Source organism: Letharia columbiana (assembly GCF_014066305.1).
Source record: "Letharia columbiana isolate WasteWater2 chromosome Unknown Sc0000003_s0, whole genome shotgun sequence".
Lineage (NCBI taxonomy): Eukaryota > Fungi > Ascomycota > Lecanoromycetes > Lecanorales > Parmeliaceae > Letharia > Letharia columbiana.
The window spans coordinates 1,369,189-1,383,964 of NW_023501039.1; the positions used below are offsets into that span (position 1 = coordinate 1,369,189).

At 48.0% G+C, this 14,776-nt stretch overlaps 7 protein-coding genes across 7 annotated transcripts; 5 read left to right on the forward strand and 2 right to left on the reverse strand.

The window, feature by feature from the left end:
- Positions 1–1,749: 1,749 nt before the first annotated feature.
- HO173_001915 (uncharacterized protein) lies at positions 1,750–3,002 on the reverse strand (the record flags this gene model as incomplete). The annotated part of the gene is made up of 3 exons (XM_037303851.1): positions 1,750–2,008; positions 2,056–2,475; positions 2,539–3,002. 3 exons carry the CDS (start codon positions 3,000–3,002, stop codon positions 1,750–1,752), a joined length of 1,143 nt encoding a protein of 380 aa, XP_037169573.1.
- Positions 3,003–3,878: 876 nt separating this feature from the next.
- On the forward strand, positions 3,879–5,406 carry HO173_001916 (uncharacterized protein; the record flags this gene model as incomplete). The annotated part of the gene is made up of 2 exons (XM_037303852.1): positions 3,879–5,215; positions 5,349–5,406. The coding sequence occupies 2 exons, from the start codon at positions 3,879–3,881 to the stop codon at positions 5,404–5,406; spliced, it is 1,395 nt and encodes a 464-aa protein (XP_037169574.1).
- Positions 5,407–5,772: 366 nt separating this feature from the next.
- On the forward strand, positions 5,773–9,141 carry HO173_001917 (uncharacterized protein; the record flags this gene model as incomplete). Its single annotated transcript, XM_037303853.1, has 3 exons — positions 5,773–5,921; positions 5,981–8,646; positions 8,705–9,141. The coding sequence occupies 3 exons, from the start codon at positions 5,773–5,775 to the stop codon at positions 9,139–9,141; spliced, it is 3,252 nt and encodes a 1,083-aa protein (XP_037169575.1).
- Positions 9,142–9,715: 574 nt separating this feature from the next.
- HO173_001918 (uncharacterized protein) lies at positions 9,716–10,440 on the forward strand (the record flags this gene model as incomplete). The annotated part of the gene is made up of 2 exons (XM_037303854.1): positions 9,716–9,736; positions 9,796–10,440. 2 exons carry the CDS (start codon positions 9,716–9,718, stop codon positions 10,438–10,440), a joined length of 666 nt encoding a protein of 221 aa, XP_037169576.1.
- A 20-nt stretch (positions 10,441–10,460) lies between these two features.
- On the forward strand, positions 10,461–10,991 carry HO173_001919 (uncharacterized protein; the record flags this gene model as incomplete). The annotated part of the gene is made up of 1 exon (XM_037303855.1): positions 10,461–10,991. The coding sequence occupies one exon, from the start codon at positions 10,461–10,463 to the stop codon at positions 10,989–10,991; it is 531 nt and encodes a 176-aa protein (XP_037169577.1).
- Positions 10,992–11,209: 218 nt separating this feature from the next.
- On the reverse strand, positions 11,210–12,024 carry HO173_001920 (uncharacterized protein; the record flags this gene model as incomplete). Its single annotated transcript, XM_037303856.1, has 2 exons — positions 11,210–11,766; positions 11,859–12,024. 2 exons carry the CDS (start codon positions 12,022–12,024, stop codon positions 11,210–11,212), a joined length of 723 nt encoding a protein of 240 aa, XP_037169578.1.
- Positions 12,025–12,980: 956 nt separating this feature from the next.
- On the forward strand, positions 12,981–14,740 carry HO173_001921 (uncharacterized protein; the record flags this gene model as incomplete). The annotated part of the gene is made up of 2 exons (XM_037303857.1): positions 12,981–13,041; positions 13,098–14,740. The coding sequence occupies 2 exons, from the start codon at positions 12,981–12,983 to the stop codon at positions 14,738–14,740; spliced, it is 1,704 nt and encodes a 567-aa protein (XP_037169579.1).
- Positions 14,741–14,776: the final 36 nt, after the last annotated feature.

Consider the following 14,776-nt stretch of genomic DNA (forward strand, 5'->3'; position numbering starts at 1 on the left):
CGGTTGTAGATTTATTTTGTTTTAGATCGGTCTTACGTTGGGGTGTAGCGGTCGAGCCTCAGTAAGTATAAGGGTATATTAGTCGTGGTTCGTATGGTAATTAGTTGATAATGGTCTCTTAGTCTATATTTTGCATCTAGCGCGTATAAGTTATTTAGTTTAAGGTATTTTTTAGTCTTTAAGGTGGTAACCTCTACGATATCTTATAACTCCTTATTATTATTTGTTTAGAAGGTAATACTTTACTATAACATTTCGTTAAGATAAGAATAGTATCTAGTCGAATAAAGTCTAATAGAGTCGATAAAGGGCCGGTTCCTTGCTATAGAGCATATATATACGCTATACATCTTTGTTGTTTCATTCCATTCTCTATCTCTATTTATTATATTCAGTCTTCTTCTGTTCTTATCTTCGTTTAACTACGTACTTTTAGTCTTCATGGTAATAATGCTATTGCCTAATTTCTATTCTATTTAACTATCGTTGTTACGTCTAATAGTGGTCTACCTTAACTAATTTTTTTAATCGTCTGCTCGTTCTTCCTCATGGGCATTTAGTCTTTATCACTTATTAGGTTATTAACTTTCTTCAGAAGTTATATCCTTCTAAGTCTCGCGTTATTTATCTTCTCGGTTATTCTATCCTAAATAAATCGTTTATAATTGATCCTTTTTCTCCGGCGACGTAATATCGATAACAATCTCCCGAAATCGTCTCGCTTCTACAATTTCATTCATATATTATAATTCGTTGATTAATGTTCTAATATTGTAATTATAACTATTAACACATTCTATTTTCTCTAGTCTACGTTTCCTTATTATCTATAACTATACCGTCAAACTTGATTTACTAGTGGTCTTATTTAATCTATTCTTTCATTTAACTTTACTATAAAGAAATTAAAAGTAGGTTTAATACTCCAAGAATTGTTAAACATATACTGAGATAGTAAGTTTCTGGCGCGTCAATTATTCATATTAATAAAATTTTTTCCTATAAAGTCTGATTTTCTTTCTTTAAAACTTATCTCTTAATCTTTGTGTTAGAAGACTTGGTGTTTAATAGTACTTTTTCGAGTGCACTTCTCCGCCTATCCTTTCTCGTAGAGAAGTTTATGCGAAGCTTACAATGTTTTAGATAATATTTTGTTATTTTTTAATATTAGCTATTTCTTTCGATTCCTAGCCTACAATGTTCATATCTTATTTATCTCTCGACCCTTTTGCCGAGTTCATTCGCTTGAATCAATTACCTTCTTACTTACTTGAATACGATAACTTAACTTATTTCTTTCACCCCTCCGCGTTTCTTTAATTTATTCGCTAATATAATGAAATAGTTTAACCTTGTTATAGTATTAAAATCGATATATATAATATTAATATGTATTTTAAGGCTTGGCGACTTGTAGAATGTAATTACAGTATTGCTGGTACTACTTTACTATTGCTGGTACTACTATTGCTGGTACTACTTTACTATTGCTGGTACTACTATTGCTGGTACTACTATGAATATTGGCTAATGGAAATGATACACGGTTTGAATGCATCTATTCATATGCACCATCTATATTGCTCTCCAAGCATGCTTCTCCCATTCGACCAGTACGTCTAAACGTGCCCTTGCAATGCTAAGCGCCGATATGCAATGCTCTACCTTATACTCAAACACCGTAACTATCCAATTGGTCCTACTTGAGCACGTAAGTCCATGTTGAGGAACTCGGGTGCGAGTCGGAAATTAACGTTGAGGCGGCTGTTTGTCGAGAACGATTGCTCCCTCTTCTTCGTCATCACCATACCTGAAGACATTATCATCAAAGTCGTCTCGGTAGCCCTCTGAGCCTCCGTCGGGACCTAGGAAATCTATTTGGTCGTCTCGAATGAGGGTAGCAGTCGATTCCTCTGGATTATCCGAGAAGTCATCTCCACTGTGTGTTGCTGGATGCTGGAGTTTAGACCTTTCTTCAGCCTCAATTTGCCGCGATCGAGCAAGTGTCCTGCGAAGGTTCAGATAAAGACTTTTGACGAATTTTCATAGACCGACCTTTTATAAATGATCCAACCCGTAAGAACGCCAAGAATGACACCAAAGATGATACTTGCCCAGTTGATGGCTTTAGTGGCCGTGTCCATCTTCTCTCCACTCTTTGCAATGACTGCAAGTCGAGATCCAATAAATATTGCTATTAGGAGCTTAGGCGTCGCAGCGGCAGTTGCGGCGGCGAACATAAGCGGTTGCACGGTAGGAAAAGTCGATATGGCTCCGTTCGAGATGCTATAAGGGAGAGGACAGAGTCTGATCATCACTAAAAGCTTCAGGCCGTCGTGTTTCAGGACGAGAGACAGTGCTTCGTATCTTTTATCGTTCGCTACGAGCCGATTGACGAAATTCGAGAGCAGCGTTCGAGAGACTACGAATGAGCATGTAGATCCTACTATAGTGGCAGAAGCGACGATTGGCCAGCTGTTATCGTGTGAGCTGCCTATAGAAATTGATGCACTTGGCATGAATTGTGTGATAGCTTACCCCCATGGAAAGCCGTAGACGAAGCCAGCGAGCGTCAGGCAGGTCGAATAGCCTATTACCGGAGGGAACGCAGTCGCAAAGGTCAATGCCCAAAGGATCAGCCAACCCCCTCTCAGATTCTTCCATTTTTCTGCCACTGGCTCCAGCCATGCAAATATGCTCTCGCTGAAGACGAGGAACAATATGGCAAGGGTAATCGTGACGAGGCCAGCAATGACAGACAGCGCCAACTGGATAGCGGTCATCCCCTCTACCATCTTGAACAATCGGCGCCACAACTTTTCCGCGCTATTCAGAGCCCTGTCTATGAAGCTTGATCTCCGTCGGCCATGAGCCTGGTTGTTTCTCGTAAGCGACTGGCTCGACCGAGTCCATGATGCTTGAGTGCCTTGATGAGATATATTAGGTAAAGAAGGCGAGACGGGCAGAGCGAGTGCTCGTGCGGTGGAGTTATAATCAGTCATGGTGTCCCTGCGAGCAGCAAAAAGCAGCACTGAATATCATGATGCTTATTGGTTTTAAGCCGACACAGATAGTCTTGTGCTCGGTCACAATCCATGTTTCGGAGTCAGCCTTAAAGCGCCAAGATCCTAAGTACGGCAGGTCCCGTTAGCACAGTACAAAGTGAAACATCGAAACATCACAATCGCATTCACCAGTCGTCTCATTCAACACTTTTCCGTGAAACTGATGGCGTAGCATGAGGTCTTCTCCATTAGGAGAACCATCAGTGAGGAATAGCTACTGTATGATTGTGTACTACTACGGCCTTCCACGAGTTGATATCCGAAAATCTCAAATGCAGTAGATGACCTTTTAAAGAGTTTGTGTCTCGAAGCAACCTTGCATCAATTGACCAAAGGACGGCGCTGAATCGAAGGTGTTACATCCAGCTAAATACACGATAGAATTGAATTATTGATCATAACAACCAACATCTGTCGAAGGGAGTGATAAGAAAGGCCCCATTGGTCGACTGTTCAAGTTTGGAAAGAACCGCATCCGCTTAGAACATCGTATAAATCAACTCTTTCTCGGTTCTTGAATCATGGCGTCCCAGACACGTTCCAGAATAGCACTGCTTCACTAATGCTTCTGGTTTCGGCAGTTTCAGTACAAAGCCTTGGGGCTTCTTTGTCCCTCCTCATTCATATTGTGGCATATCCGCTGTCTACAATCATTATTTATAAGCACGTGGCTGTTCTCGCCTTGAAATATTCCCTTTGTTCTCGGTGAACGTCGTGGTCCACTTTGCAGACCTGGGCTTTTCCCTTTCTTATTTAAGTCGAGGTAGTATTTCCACGTGTATGTCAAGCTTTCCAAAGCAACTCGATCTCACCATGTCTTCCATCTCACCAATCTCCCCTCTCTCACCTATCTCTCCGATGTCCCCAGCCAAATCCTCAGCCAGACCCACACACCTCTTGCTCAACCAGCATTCGTCGTCTCTTTCCGGTATGGAGATAGCTGTACCTTCACCGTTAACTCCTGGATTCACATACTCCCGTGCCAGTAGTAGCAAGGCGCTCCCTCCAACTCCAAGGAAAGAATCCATTCCCTACAGTCCCCACAGCGCTCCGACCTCAAGGAAAGCATCTAGCACTTACAGCAATCCTAAGGAAGAAAGACCCAGCACATCAATGACTTCAAGGAAACCATACACCACATACACCAACCTCAAGGAAGAGAGACCAAGGACGCCCAGATTTGCCTCACAAGACGAAGCACTATCTTCCAAGACCTTCCTCGCACCCCCAGAGACTCGGTCGAGCACCTCCAACTTACCAGATAAAGTACCGCTACGGCCACAACTGACACGAGACGCTCATACCCACGGAGCCTCTGACTTCACAGGTCGGAAACAGCCATCAGGGAACTCGTTCTTTACCGAATGGAAGGCTCCCAAATATGAATATTCAGATGACGAATTTAGCTCGAGCTTGCCGGCTTCAAGGAGAGACTCCAGCCAGGGAAGCTGGGCGCCACCCGAACGTACGCAAAGTGCTGAAGAGAGAGCCAGAGACTATACATCCGTGTTGCCCGCGTTTGTTCCGGAGCCAGTCTATTCTGAGTCCGGCTATTTGCCGTCCGAAATGTCAGCTCGCATTACCGATGTTCTGGATGGATCACTCATGCCAGCACCACTAATTTTGAGTGGTAATTCCGAGGATAGAAAACTTTCGAGTCAATTTTCTTGCTCCGATTCTGAGGTTGATAGTCTACACGACGAATCCAAGCCTTCTCTTAAATCCCGTGCGAAAAAGGCTTTCCATTCACGCACACAGGAGAGGAGAGAGAAGGCGCACGCAGATCTACAACTGCCACAGCATGGGCAAGCCGGCGAGCTAACCACAGCGAAGCGCGCCAGTCTCCAGAACGGTATTGATGAAATGTATAATACACTCACAGGCCTCTACTCACCGGCGAAGTCAAAGATGAAGCATGACTCCGACAATTTCAAAAACAAAGCTATTGCTAGAGATCCGCGCCACCCAGCCACACGTGTGAAAGCATATCAAGAATCCGGCAAGAGAGCCTGGGATTCGCCGAGGAGTCCCAAAAGTCCAGCGCCGAGGAGGGATGATTCGGTGGGAAAGAAGCTCGCGAGTGTTTTTCAAAATGGGGCCATGGCGGTAGGATTTGAAAGAGGGAAGGAACAGAAAATGAAGAACGAGGAGTAAGTGCACTTTCCGGAGCGGTTTCTTCCTAATCGAATCCTTGGTCTTGAGCCGCAAGAAATGCCTCGCGAGGGCGTCTTGATAAAAGGTTCATCCACATTAAAGAAGCCATGCTGACTTGAAATGGTGCAGATGGAGAGCAGAGATGAAGAAGAAGATTGTGCTGCTTAGACCTCAGGGTAAAATCTAAATCGATTTTATTATCGAGTGTTACAGAACCTCGATTACAATAATAATAATAATAATGATGATAATAATGATAATAATGATAATAACAAATATGTATCCTGCGAGGACCATTCGTTGCTTTTCACTTTTGATGTAGTCACCACGTGCAAAGGATGGTAGGAGATGCCTCCCCACCCCGCATCATCTCCGAGAGAGATCGACCTCAGCAGACCCCGCAAACGCGGCTAGATCCGACTAGTGCATCAAGCTCCTCCTCCTCCTCCTCCTCCTCCTCCTTCTCTTGAGCAATATAATAAATATCAACAATTCATCTCGACCCTTTCCACTTCTGTTAATCATAATTCCTTGTCGAGGGTCACCATCAATTATGGGCGGCGAAACAGCAATTAGGAGGACGGCGGACACATTTCCAAAGCTCTCAGCAGGTCCCGTAGGACAACAGATACATTCTATCTACAAGGGTAGACTGGGATCCTTTACAGATCGAGGACAATATGCCTCACAGAACTTGTGGGCGTACGTTGCAGTCGTGTTGTTGGAATTGGAGGTGCTTCGCTGATGAATAAATAAAATAGGAAAATGTACGAGGGCAAAGCCTCCGGTGAAGAATACATCAAACTATCCGTTTATTCCCCTCCAGATCTAGCTCGGCCTCCGTTCGAAGAAGCTACGTCCCATGAGTTCAAGAAGACACAGGTTGGGGCATCATTCGGACCCAGCTGGTCCACTCATTGGATCAAAGTGGAGCTCAAAGTGCCCTCACATCTGCTGAAAAAGGAACAGCTCGAATTCCACTGGGACGCTGGCAACGAGGGACTGATCTGGACCGAGAAGGGGGTGCCGTTGCAGGGATTGACTGGGGGAGACCGAACAGAGTGGGTCCTTCCAAAGGATTTCCGTGACGGCAATTTCCATACATTCTATATTGAGATGGCGTGCAATGGAATGTTCGGTAATGCTCCAGGCGGAGATTCCATCCAACCGCCAGACCCAAACAAATATTTCCAGCTATGGAAAGCAGAAATAGTGGCCGTGAACCAGGAGGCTAGGGCGTTATTTTACGATTTCTGGATCATGGGTGATGGCGCACGAGAGTTCCCAGAGAACTCCTGGGAGTCTCATGAAGCATTACAGCTTTGTAACACGGTTATAAATACTTTCGTTGCCGGTGATGGAAGCCAGGAGTCAATCGTCGAGTGCCGTAAAATTGCCTCAAAGTATCTTGGTGACGTCAACTCATCAAAGGTATACGACAATGATAAAGAATATCTGATCTACGGCATTGGAAATTGCCACATTGATACATGTTGGCTTTGGCCGTGGGCGGAGACAAAGAGAAAGGTCGCTCGCTCGTGGGCAAATCAGTGTGATCTGATAGATCGCTACCCAGAACATCGATTCGTGGCGTCTCAAGCACAACAGTACAAATGGCTACAGCAACTCTATCCAACTCTCTTTGATCGAGTCAAATCTAAGATCAAAGATGGGAAGTTCCAGGCAATTGGTGGCAGTTGGGTCGAGCATGACACAAACATGCCCAGCGGAGAATCCTTGGTACGACAATTTTTGTACGGTCAAAGATTCTACGAGAGCCGTTTCGGTGAGCGTAGTCGGACTTTCTGGCTACCGGATACTTTTGGCTACTCCACCCAGCTGCCACAGCTATGCCGGCTTGCAGGTATGAGTCGTTTCTTCACCCAGAAGCTAAGCTGGAACAACATCAACAACTTCCCGCATACAACTTTCAACTGGGTCTCACTTGATGGCACTCAGGTACTGTGTCATATGGCACCGGCTAACACCTATACTGCCGACGCGCACTTTGGAGATGTGAGCCGCAGTCTTTCCCAAAACAAGTCAATGGACCAAGATGCCACTGGACTGCTCGCCTTTGGTAAAGGCGATGGTGGAGGCGGCCCAACCTTCGAGATGCTCGAAAAGCTCCGACGGTGTCGAGGTTTGAGTGACACCACAGGTCTCTTGCCTCGAGTCCAAATGGGCGCCTCTGTAGAAGACTTCTTCGACAGACTAGAGAAGAAGGCGGAGGAAGGTACTAAATTTGTGACGTGGTACGGTGAGCTGTACTTCGAACTGCATAGAGGAACCTATACCACCCAAGCGAACAACAAGTGGAACAACAGGAAGACCGAGATCATGATGCACGACATCGAGTACCTCGCGACGTTGGCTACTATTAAAGACAGCACTTATAAATATCCCAAGAAAGACATCGACGATATTTGGGAGAATACACTTTTGTGTCAATTTCATGATTGTCTGCCGGGCAGTGCGATCGAGATGTGCTATAGGGATTCCGATGAGTTGTACGATTACGGTTTCAAGACCGGCGAAAAGCTTATGAAGGATGCATTGTCTGTCCTTGACTTTTCCAGACAGGGTTTGAAGAAGGGTAGCATGACTGCGATCAATACCCTTCCATGGTCACGATCAGAAATCATCAAGCTTCCCAAGGTTACGAAGTCGAAAGACTTTGAATATGGTCTTCTACAGGGCGGTCCTGGGGTAATCAATGTCGAGCCATTGACAGACAAGGATGCCAGGTCAAAAGCATCTATCGAAGAAATTAAGAAAGGCGTATTCCACCTATCGAATGCCCGCTACAAGATAGAAGTAGAAGGCGGCAGTATCACCTCCCTTGTCGATCTTTCTGTGAATCGCGAAATCATTGCCAAGGGAGGCAAGGCAAACCAGCTCGTCATCTTCGATGACAAACCTTTGTATTGGCAAGCCTGGGATGTCGAGGTGTACCACTTAGAGACTCGTAAAGAGTTGCTGTCCAGCTCAAGTCGAATCGTTGAGGACAGCCCTCATATGGTCAGCCTGGTCACAGAGACCAGAATTGGCGAGAAAAGCTGGATCAAAACCACGATAAGTCTCGCAGCAAGCGTCGATGACCAGCCATCTTATATCGAGATGGCTAGCGAGGTTGAGTGGCGAGAGACGATGAAATTTCTCAAAGTGGAATTTCCAGTCGACATTGTGAATACCGAAGCCTCCTACGAGACCCAGTTTGGAATCATTAGGCGACCTACTCACTACAATACCAGCTGGGATATGGCCAAATTCGAAGTCTGCTGCCATAAATGGGCTGATCTTTCAGAGTATGGTTATGGCGTCTCCATTATGAATGATAGCAAGTATGGCTTTGCAATAAGTGGGAATATGATGCGTCTCTCTCTTCTACGAGCGCCAAAAGCACCAGACGCACATGCTGATATGGGTAACATTATTACATGAACAATCCAGACGTCTGAACCCTTCCACTAACACCCTCCCAGGCCGCCACCACATCCGTTACGCCATTCTCCCCCACGCCGGTCCACTTGACTCACGCACAGTTCGCACAGCCCGCAATTTCAACACGCCAATGAAGATATACTCCCACCCAACCGTCTCGACCGCATCCTCTTTGCTTTCTAGCATCACCCTTCATGGCTCGCCCGCGCTAGTCTTAGATACTATCAAACGCGGCGAAGACGATGAAGACGTATCTCGTGGCGAGTTATCTAAGCGTAAGGGTAGAAGTATTGTTCTTAGAGTGTACGAAAGTTTAGGTGGTAAGGCTAGAGGCACAATCAAGACCTCGTTGGCGGTCCAAAAGGTCTGTAGGACAAATCTACTTGAGGATGATGAGGGCGAAGTGGAAATCAAGGATGGGGAAATCGCAATTGAGCTGAGAGCCTTTGAGGTAGCAACTTACCGACTACAACTGTGAACGATGACAAGAGGAAATTTTACACCAGATTCAATTCAAAAGGCATGGGAGTGGATGGGTTGGGTTTCATAAGAAACAAGGGTTTAGAATTAATTAATTGGTGCCCGAGAAAAGTCTGTATCTATATATCATACATCGTTGTAAGATGAAGACCCCCGAAACTCAAGCGAGCTATATGAGTGACATCTACCTTACATGAACTCGTAGTTCTTCGAGCGCCGAAAATGTCCACAAATCAGATAGGGTTAGGGCTATCTATGCCTGGTCTTACAGCTGGCTTCAGTACAGGCTCACTCTACAAATGCTCCTGATGCGGAAGACAAGACCCTTGGTCATTTCACGGTTTAAAGAGATTGTTTACCACAATTTCCACCATAGTCCTCCGTGAGCCATTGCCTCGTCTTGCCGGCAGATTTGAAATCGACGCGCTCCCCATCCATCTATGCAGCAGCAGCAACATACACAGCTCGGCGCAATGTCGCAAGTAATTATGGATCTGCTCTACTCTCTTACGAACTGCTTCTTTTGTTTCCCTGGATCGCCGCAACTGAAGATAAATAATCGAAGTTTCAAGATGCAACATCTGCTAGGGGAGGTAAGCAGACCCACCAGCTTCACTCCCCAACACTGAAAGGTCTAATTGCCAGAACTTAGGGAGGCTTCTCCTACGTCTATCTGGTCCAAGATACATCAACATCCCAACTCTACGCTCTGAAGAAGATACGCTGTCCCTTCGGCCAAGAATCCGTCTCGCTCGCCCTGAAAGAAGTGGAAGCCTATACCCTCTTCTCGCCCCATCCGAATATCATACATTCCGTCGACCACTCCGTTGTCTCTGCAAAAGACAAATCGGATCCGGGGGCTAAGACCGTGTACATACTCTTGCCATACTACCGGAGAGGGAACCTCCAAGACGCCATAAATGCAAACCTGGTCAATCATACAAAGTTCCCGGAGCGGAGGTTAATGATACTATTTCTAGGAGTGGCAAGGGCGCTGAAGGCGATGCATCAGTACAGAGTGAAAGGCGCGCCGGGAGGAGTAGCGTCGCAGAGGAAGGCAAAGGGTGTGCGGCAAGAGGCGGCCGAAGCAGATCAAGATGCCGCGAAAAAGAACAAGAAACGGCGGCGGAGAGAAGAGCCCGAGCGAGATCAGGAGGACGTAGAACAGGAACCGTTGATGGAAGGAGAGGTCACAAGGTCGCAAGAAGGGGTGGGAGAAGGAGAGCTACGAGCTTACGCGCATAGAGATATAAAACCTGGCATGTTATTTGTCTGGGTTTCGCATATGGCTTGCTGATATGCTTCATAGGCAACATCATGATTGCCGATGACGGCAAAACACCAATACTAATGGATCTCGGATCGCTCGCTCCTGCTCCGACCCCTATAACATCGCGCTCCCTCGCCCTCGCCGTCCAGGACACCGCCGCAGAACACAGCACCATGCCCTATCGCGCCCCTGAACTCTTCGACGTCAAAACAGGCTCCGTCATAGACACCAAGGTCGACATCTGGAGCTTGGGATGCACTTTGTACGCCTGTCTAACGGGCAAAAGCCCTTTTGAAGCAAGAAGTGAAGAGACAGGAGGGAGTCTGAGTATCTGTGTCTTGGGCGGAGATTGGAGGTTCCCAGATGAGGGCGCCAAGAAAGATGCGAAGGGCAAAGGGAAGGTCAACGGAGCGGCGGAGGGGCCCGCGGAGGGGGCCGTTGGTGATGGTGTTAAGGATGTTGTGCGGAGGTGTTTGAAGGTTGAGCCGGCGGAGAGGCCAGATATTGATGAGTTGATTGTATTGGTCGAGGAGCTGTTGGGCAGGATGCCGGCGGATGATGAGAGGGATGATTTGTAGGGGTGTTTGGGCACTGCATTCTTGGCGGATGTTGCTTTCTGTTCTAGCATGAGCGGAGCGCCTGGCTTGGCGGATATCCATGTCTCGAGCGCGTCTGGAGAAATGCAAAAGAGGTCAGAGATATGATCCCGAAAAGTCGTTTTCGGCTTCCCTAGAGTTTATTCGGGATATGAATAGGACACCTTTATACACAACCTACCTAACTCATCCCACCGCTGTCAACAAAACCTACTCTCAAACTCCCCAAAAAGCTTTGGACTAATCTCATCACTACTGTTACCCTCTACCCTCCACAGCACCCCTTGTCTCTCATAATGCTCTAGCAGAGGCTCGCTGGTCTCCTCAAACTTCTTCAGTCTAGCCTTCCAAGTCTCCTCCCCATCATCCTCCCTCTTCGTCAGCGCTTCCCCCGTCACATCATCCCTCCCCTCCACCCTCGGTTTATTAAAGCCCGTATTATAAACCCTCCCACTCGGCGCATGCACCCATCGATTCGCTATCCTACCCAGAATGATGTTGACCGGAGTGATTAGTGACACCACTAGGTTTATAGGAATGAGCGAGTCGAGTTTTGACGCTTGAGGCGAGGTGCGGGGGAAGCCATCGAGGATGAATGAGGCGGTGGGGGAGGAGGAGGGGAGGGCGGGGCCGGCATCGGTGAGGGAGGTGCTGGGTGGGATCCAAGATTTGGATTTCAATTCAGAGAGAATGAGGCGGAGGATCATGTCGTCGGGGACTAAGGAGCCGGATTGCATGTGGGATTCTGCTTCTTGGCCTGCAATAGAGACGCTGTTAGAGGTGCTCATGTAACATGACGGTAATGCCGGCGGGAGGACCTGATGTCCGTTGACAGGTAATGGGGCTTACCCAAGGGCGTTTTATTGCGAACGGCATTGCGCAAAAGATCCCCAGAGCTCACAGCGGACAATTGAGGGAAACGTTTCATGAGCCGCTCGGCCTGTGTTCCTTTGCCAACGCCAGGCGCACCGACGAGAATGATGCGAGCGGCGCGTTTGAACTCCTTCGTGGCCATTCGGAGGCGATATGCAGGTATGCGGGGCGGAGAAGTAGGTCGGCTTGTAGAGGGGGAATCAAGGGATCCGGGTTTGATGAGCTGCTCGGGCCAGCGCGAGAAGCTCGAAGCTTCCGGACTTTATATGCTACAGCCTCATGTTGAGGTTGTAAAAGGGATGTACATATGTACAAAGAGAGGTGTAGACGCGCAATAATGTGACAGAGCAGATAGACGTAGAAGAGGTGGGAGAGTCGGTCGGCATGTTCGGCGAAACCTTTTTTGGGCCACAACCGTTACCCTAGCGCTTTGTTGAAGCGGAAAACCCTCCGGTGGTCACACATTCGACACAATATCCTTCTTCATTGTGAGTACATGCAGTTGAGAAAGATGACTTTCTGTGTAACAAAGGCTATCGAAGATCGCTCCGTGAGGCTTGAGGTGCTCGTTAGCCAATAGACACCTCTTCCAGCCCCTGCAAGACTTCGAAGCCAGCAGCTTTCTTCTGTTATATAGGCTTGAGCCAAGAGTCTCAGGAGTTGAAAGCATCAGAAACCTCGAAGCCCATGTAGGATAGGTAGGCATCTTAGGTAACCTCCGTTTTTTAGGCCAGCCGTTTCATTTCATGTTCGCTCCTTTGGTATGTGAATTATAACGTACTCGTAAAACGTGTAGAGATATGCGCTTAGACGTGGTAGTGGTAGCGCTCGCTCCATTACTAAGCGCTAGCCAACCCGAAGAGGCTTGGTGGAGGCCACGTCTAAGGGATTGCAGGACATCGGGCCGACATTGCGACCGAGGGCGGCCAAAAGTCCCAAGTCCTGACCAAGGGGAAATATTACCAGCAGGTCCCCATCGACACAACCCTGTGACGACTTTTTCCCTATCCATCAAGGCTTGCAAGTACAACGCGTACAGTCACATCGGTGTCGCTGCAAAGCCACGAAGTATCTGCCTCTCTCCATTACTTCCCTAATATGAGCGCGTCAGCCAGAGCCGTCCAGAATGCTTCTGCGCGGCAGACGCTCCGTACCGGGGGTAGGGCTCAAGTGATGATGGGTATTGGTAGAGGCTTCGACTGACATGTTGTATAGCCTTCCTGCCCTTGAGGAACACCTTCACTCCATCCCCTGCTCACTCCGCATTTCTGCGACGCAATGCCACAGACCTACCACCACAACTTCGAGCGCTCGCCATACTCCTTCCTCGACGAGGCTACGCTACAGAGACTTCAACAAGCGGTGGTGCAGGGTCGGGATTCCCACCTCCAGGCTTTAACGCTGAGCAAGCCAAGAAGCCGCTTCCACCCGATGATTCAAAGAAATCTTCAACATCGAAAGTTGCGTCAGATGTAGCATCATCAGTTACTGACCAGACGACAGCGGGAAAAGCCGAAGGACAAGTCACTGGGGTCGCAAAGACGAAAGCCATGGAAGACAGAAGCCTGAACGAGCTCGCTGCGGACAAGGCAGCAGCAGCTAAAGTGGAAGAGAAGAAGCTGGCAGAGTCCAAAAAGGAGCAACCGAAATTATCACTATGGGGAAAGGTAAAGCGAGAAGTGCATCACTACTGGGATGGGACAAAGCTGCTTGCTACCGAGGTCAGGATCAGTACGAAGCTCGCCGTGAAAATGGCAGCTGGCTACGAGCTCAGCCGAAGAGAAAACCGGCAGTTGCAACGTACAGTGCAAGACCTGGGTCGGCTTGTTCCATTCTCCGTTTTCGTTATAGTTCCCTTTGCCGAGCTCCTGCTCCCCGTAGCGCTCAAGCTTTTCCCCAATCTTTTGCCAAGCACCTACGAAGGTCAGACGTCAAAGGACAAGAAAGCCAGCCATCTCCGAACGACGCGCAAGGAGGTCAGCAGTTTTCTGAGAGATACGCTCAAAGAGACCGGTCTCCCAGTCAGCGCTGTCAACGCACAGAAGGAAGAATTCACTGAATTCTTCCGCAAAGTACGCGCCACTGGAGAGTCACCCACTCATGCGGATGTCGTCAAAGTCTGCAAGATCTTCAAGGACGATCTTACTCTTGACAACCTGTCCCGTCCGCAGCTGGTTGGCATGACCAAATACATGAATCTCAACGCTTTTGGCACAGATATGATGCTTCGGTATGCGATCCGACATCGTATGCGCCAGATCAAACGCGACGATCGTGCCATCTCCGATGAGGGCGTCGATAGCCTTTCAGTCCCGGAACTTCAAATGGCATGTGCTTCGCGGGGTCTTCGAACCCACGGCATGAGCCCTGGCCGGCTACGAGATGATCTTCAAATGTGGCTTGACCTGCGTCTCAAGTATGGCGTCCCGTCCACGCTACTTGTCCTGAGCAATGCCTTCATGTACACTCAAGGTAAAGACTCGGAGATCGCGTCCCAGTTCGACTCGTTACAGGCTGTCCTGTCATCCATCCCTGAGGAACTCTTCCATGAGATCGAGCTTGAGGTTCACAATGCAGAAGGTGCTGCGACGAACAAGCAGAGACTTGAGGTTCTCAAGGAGCAACAAGATTTGATCGAAGAAGAAAATGAACAAAATGAGGAGAATGGCGAGTCGGGCAGATCGTCGCCAAAGGACACCGAGAACATCGACGAAGAAGATCAGAGGAAGGCTAATGCTAAGGCTGAGCAGGAAAAGGGGGAGGGCCAGACTAACGAAGCGGCTGAGGCCGAGAGAGATGCTGGTGAGGTGGAGAAGCAGGAACAGCAAGAGACACGGGACACGAGAAAGGAGCAGTGAAGGGAGTGATGCCCCTCAGCCTAGGTATATTCGAAT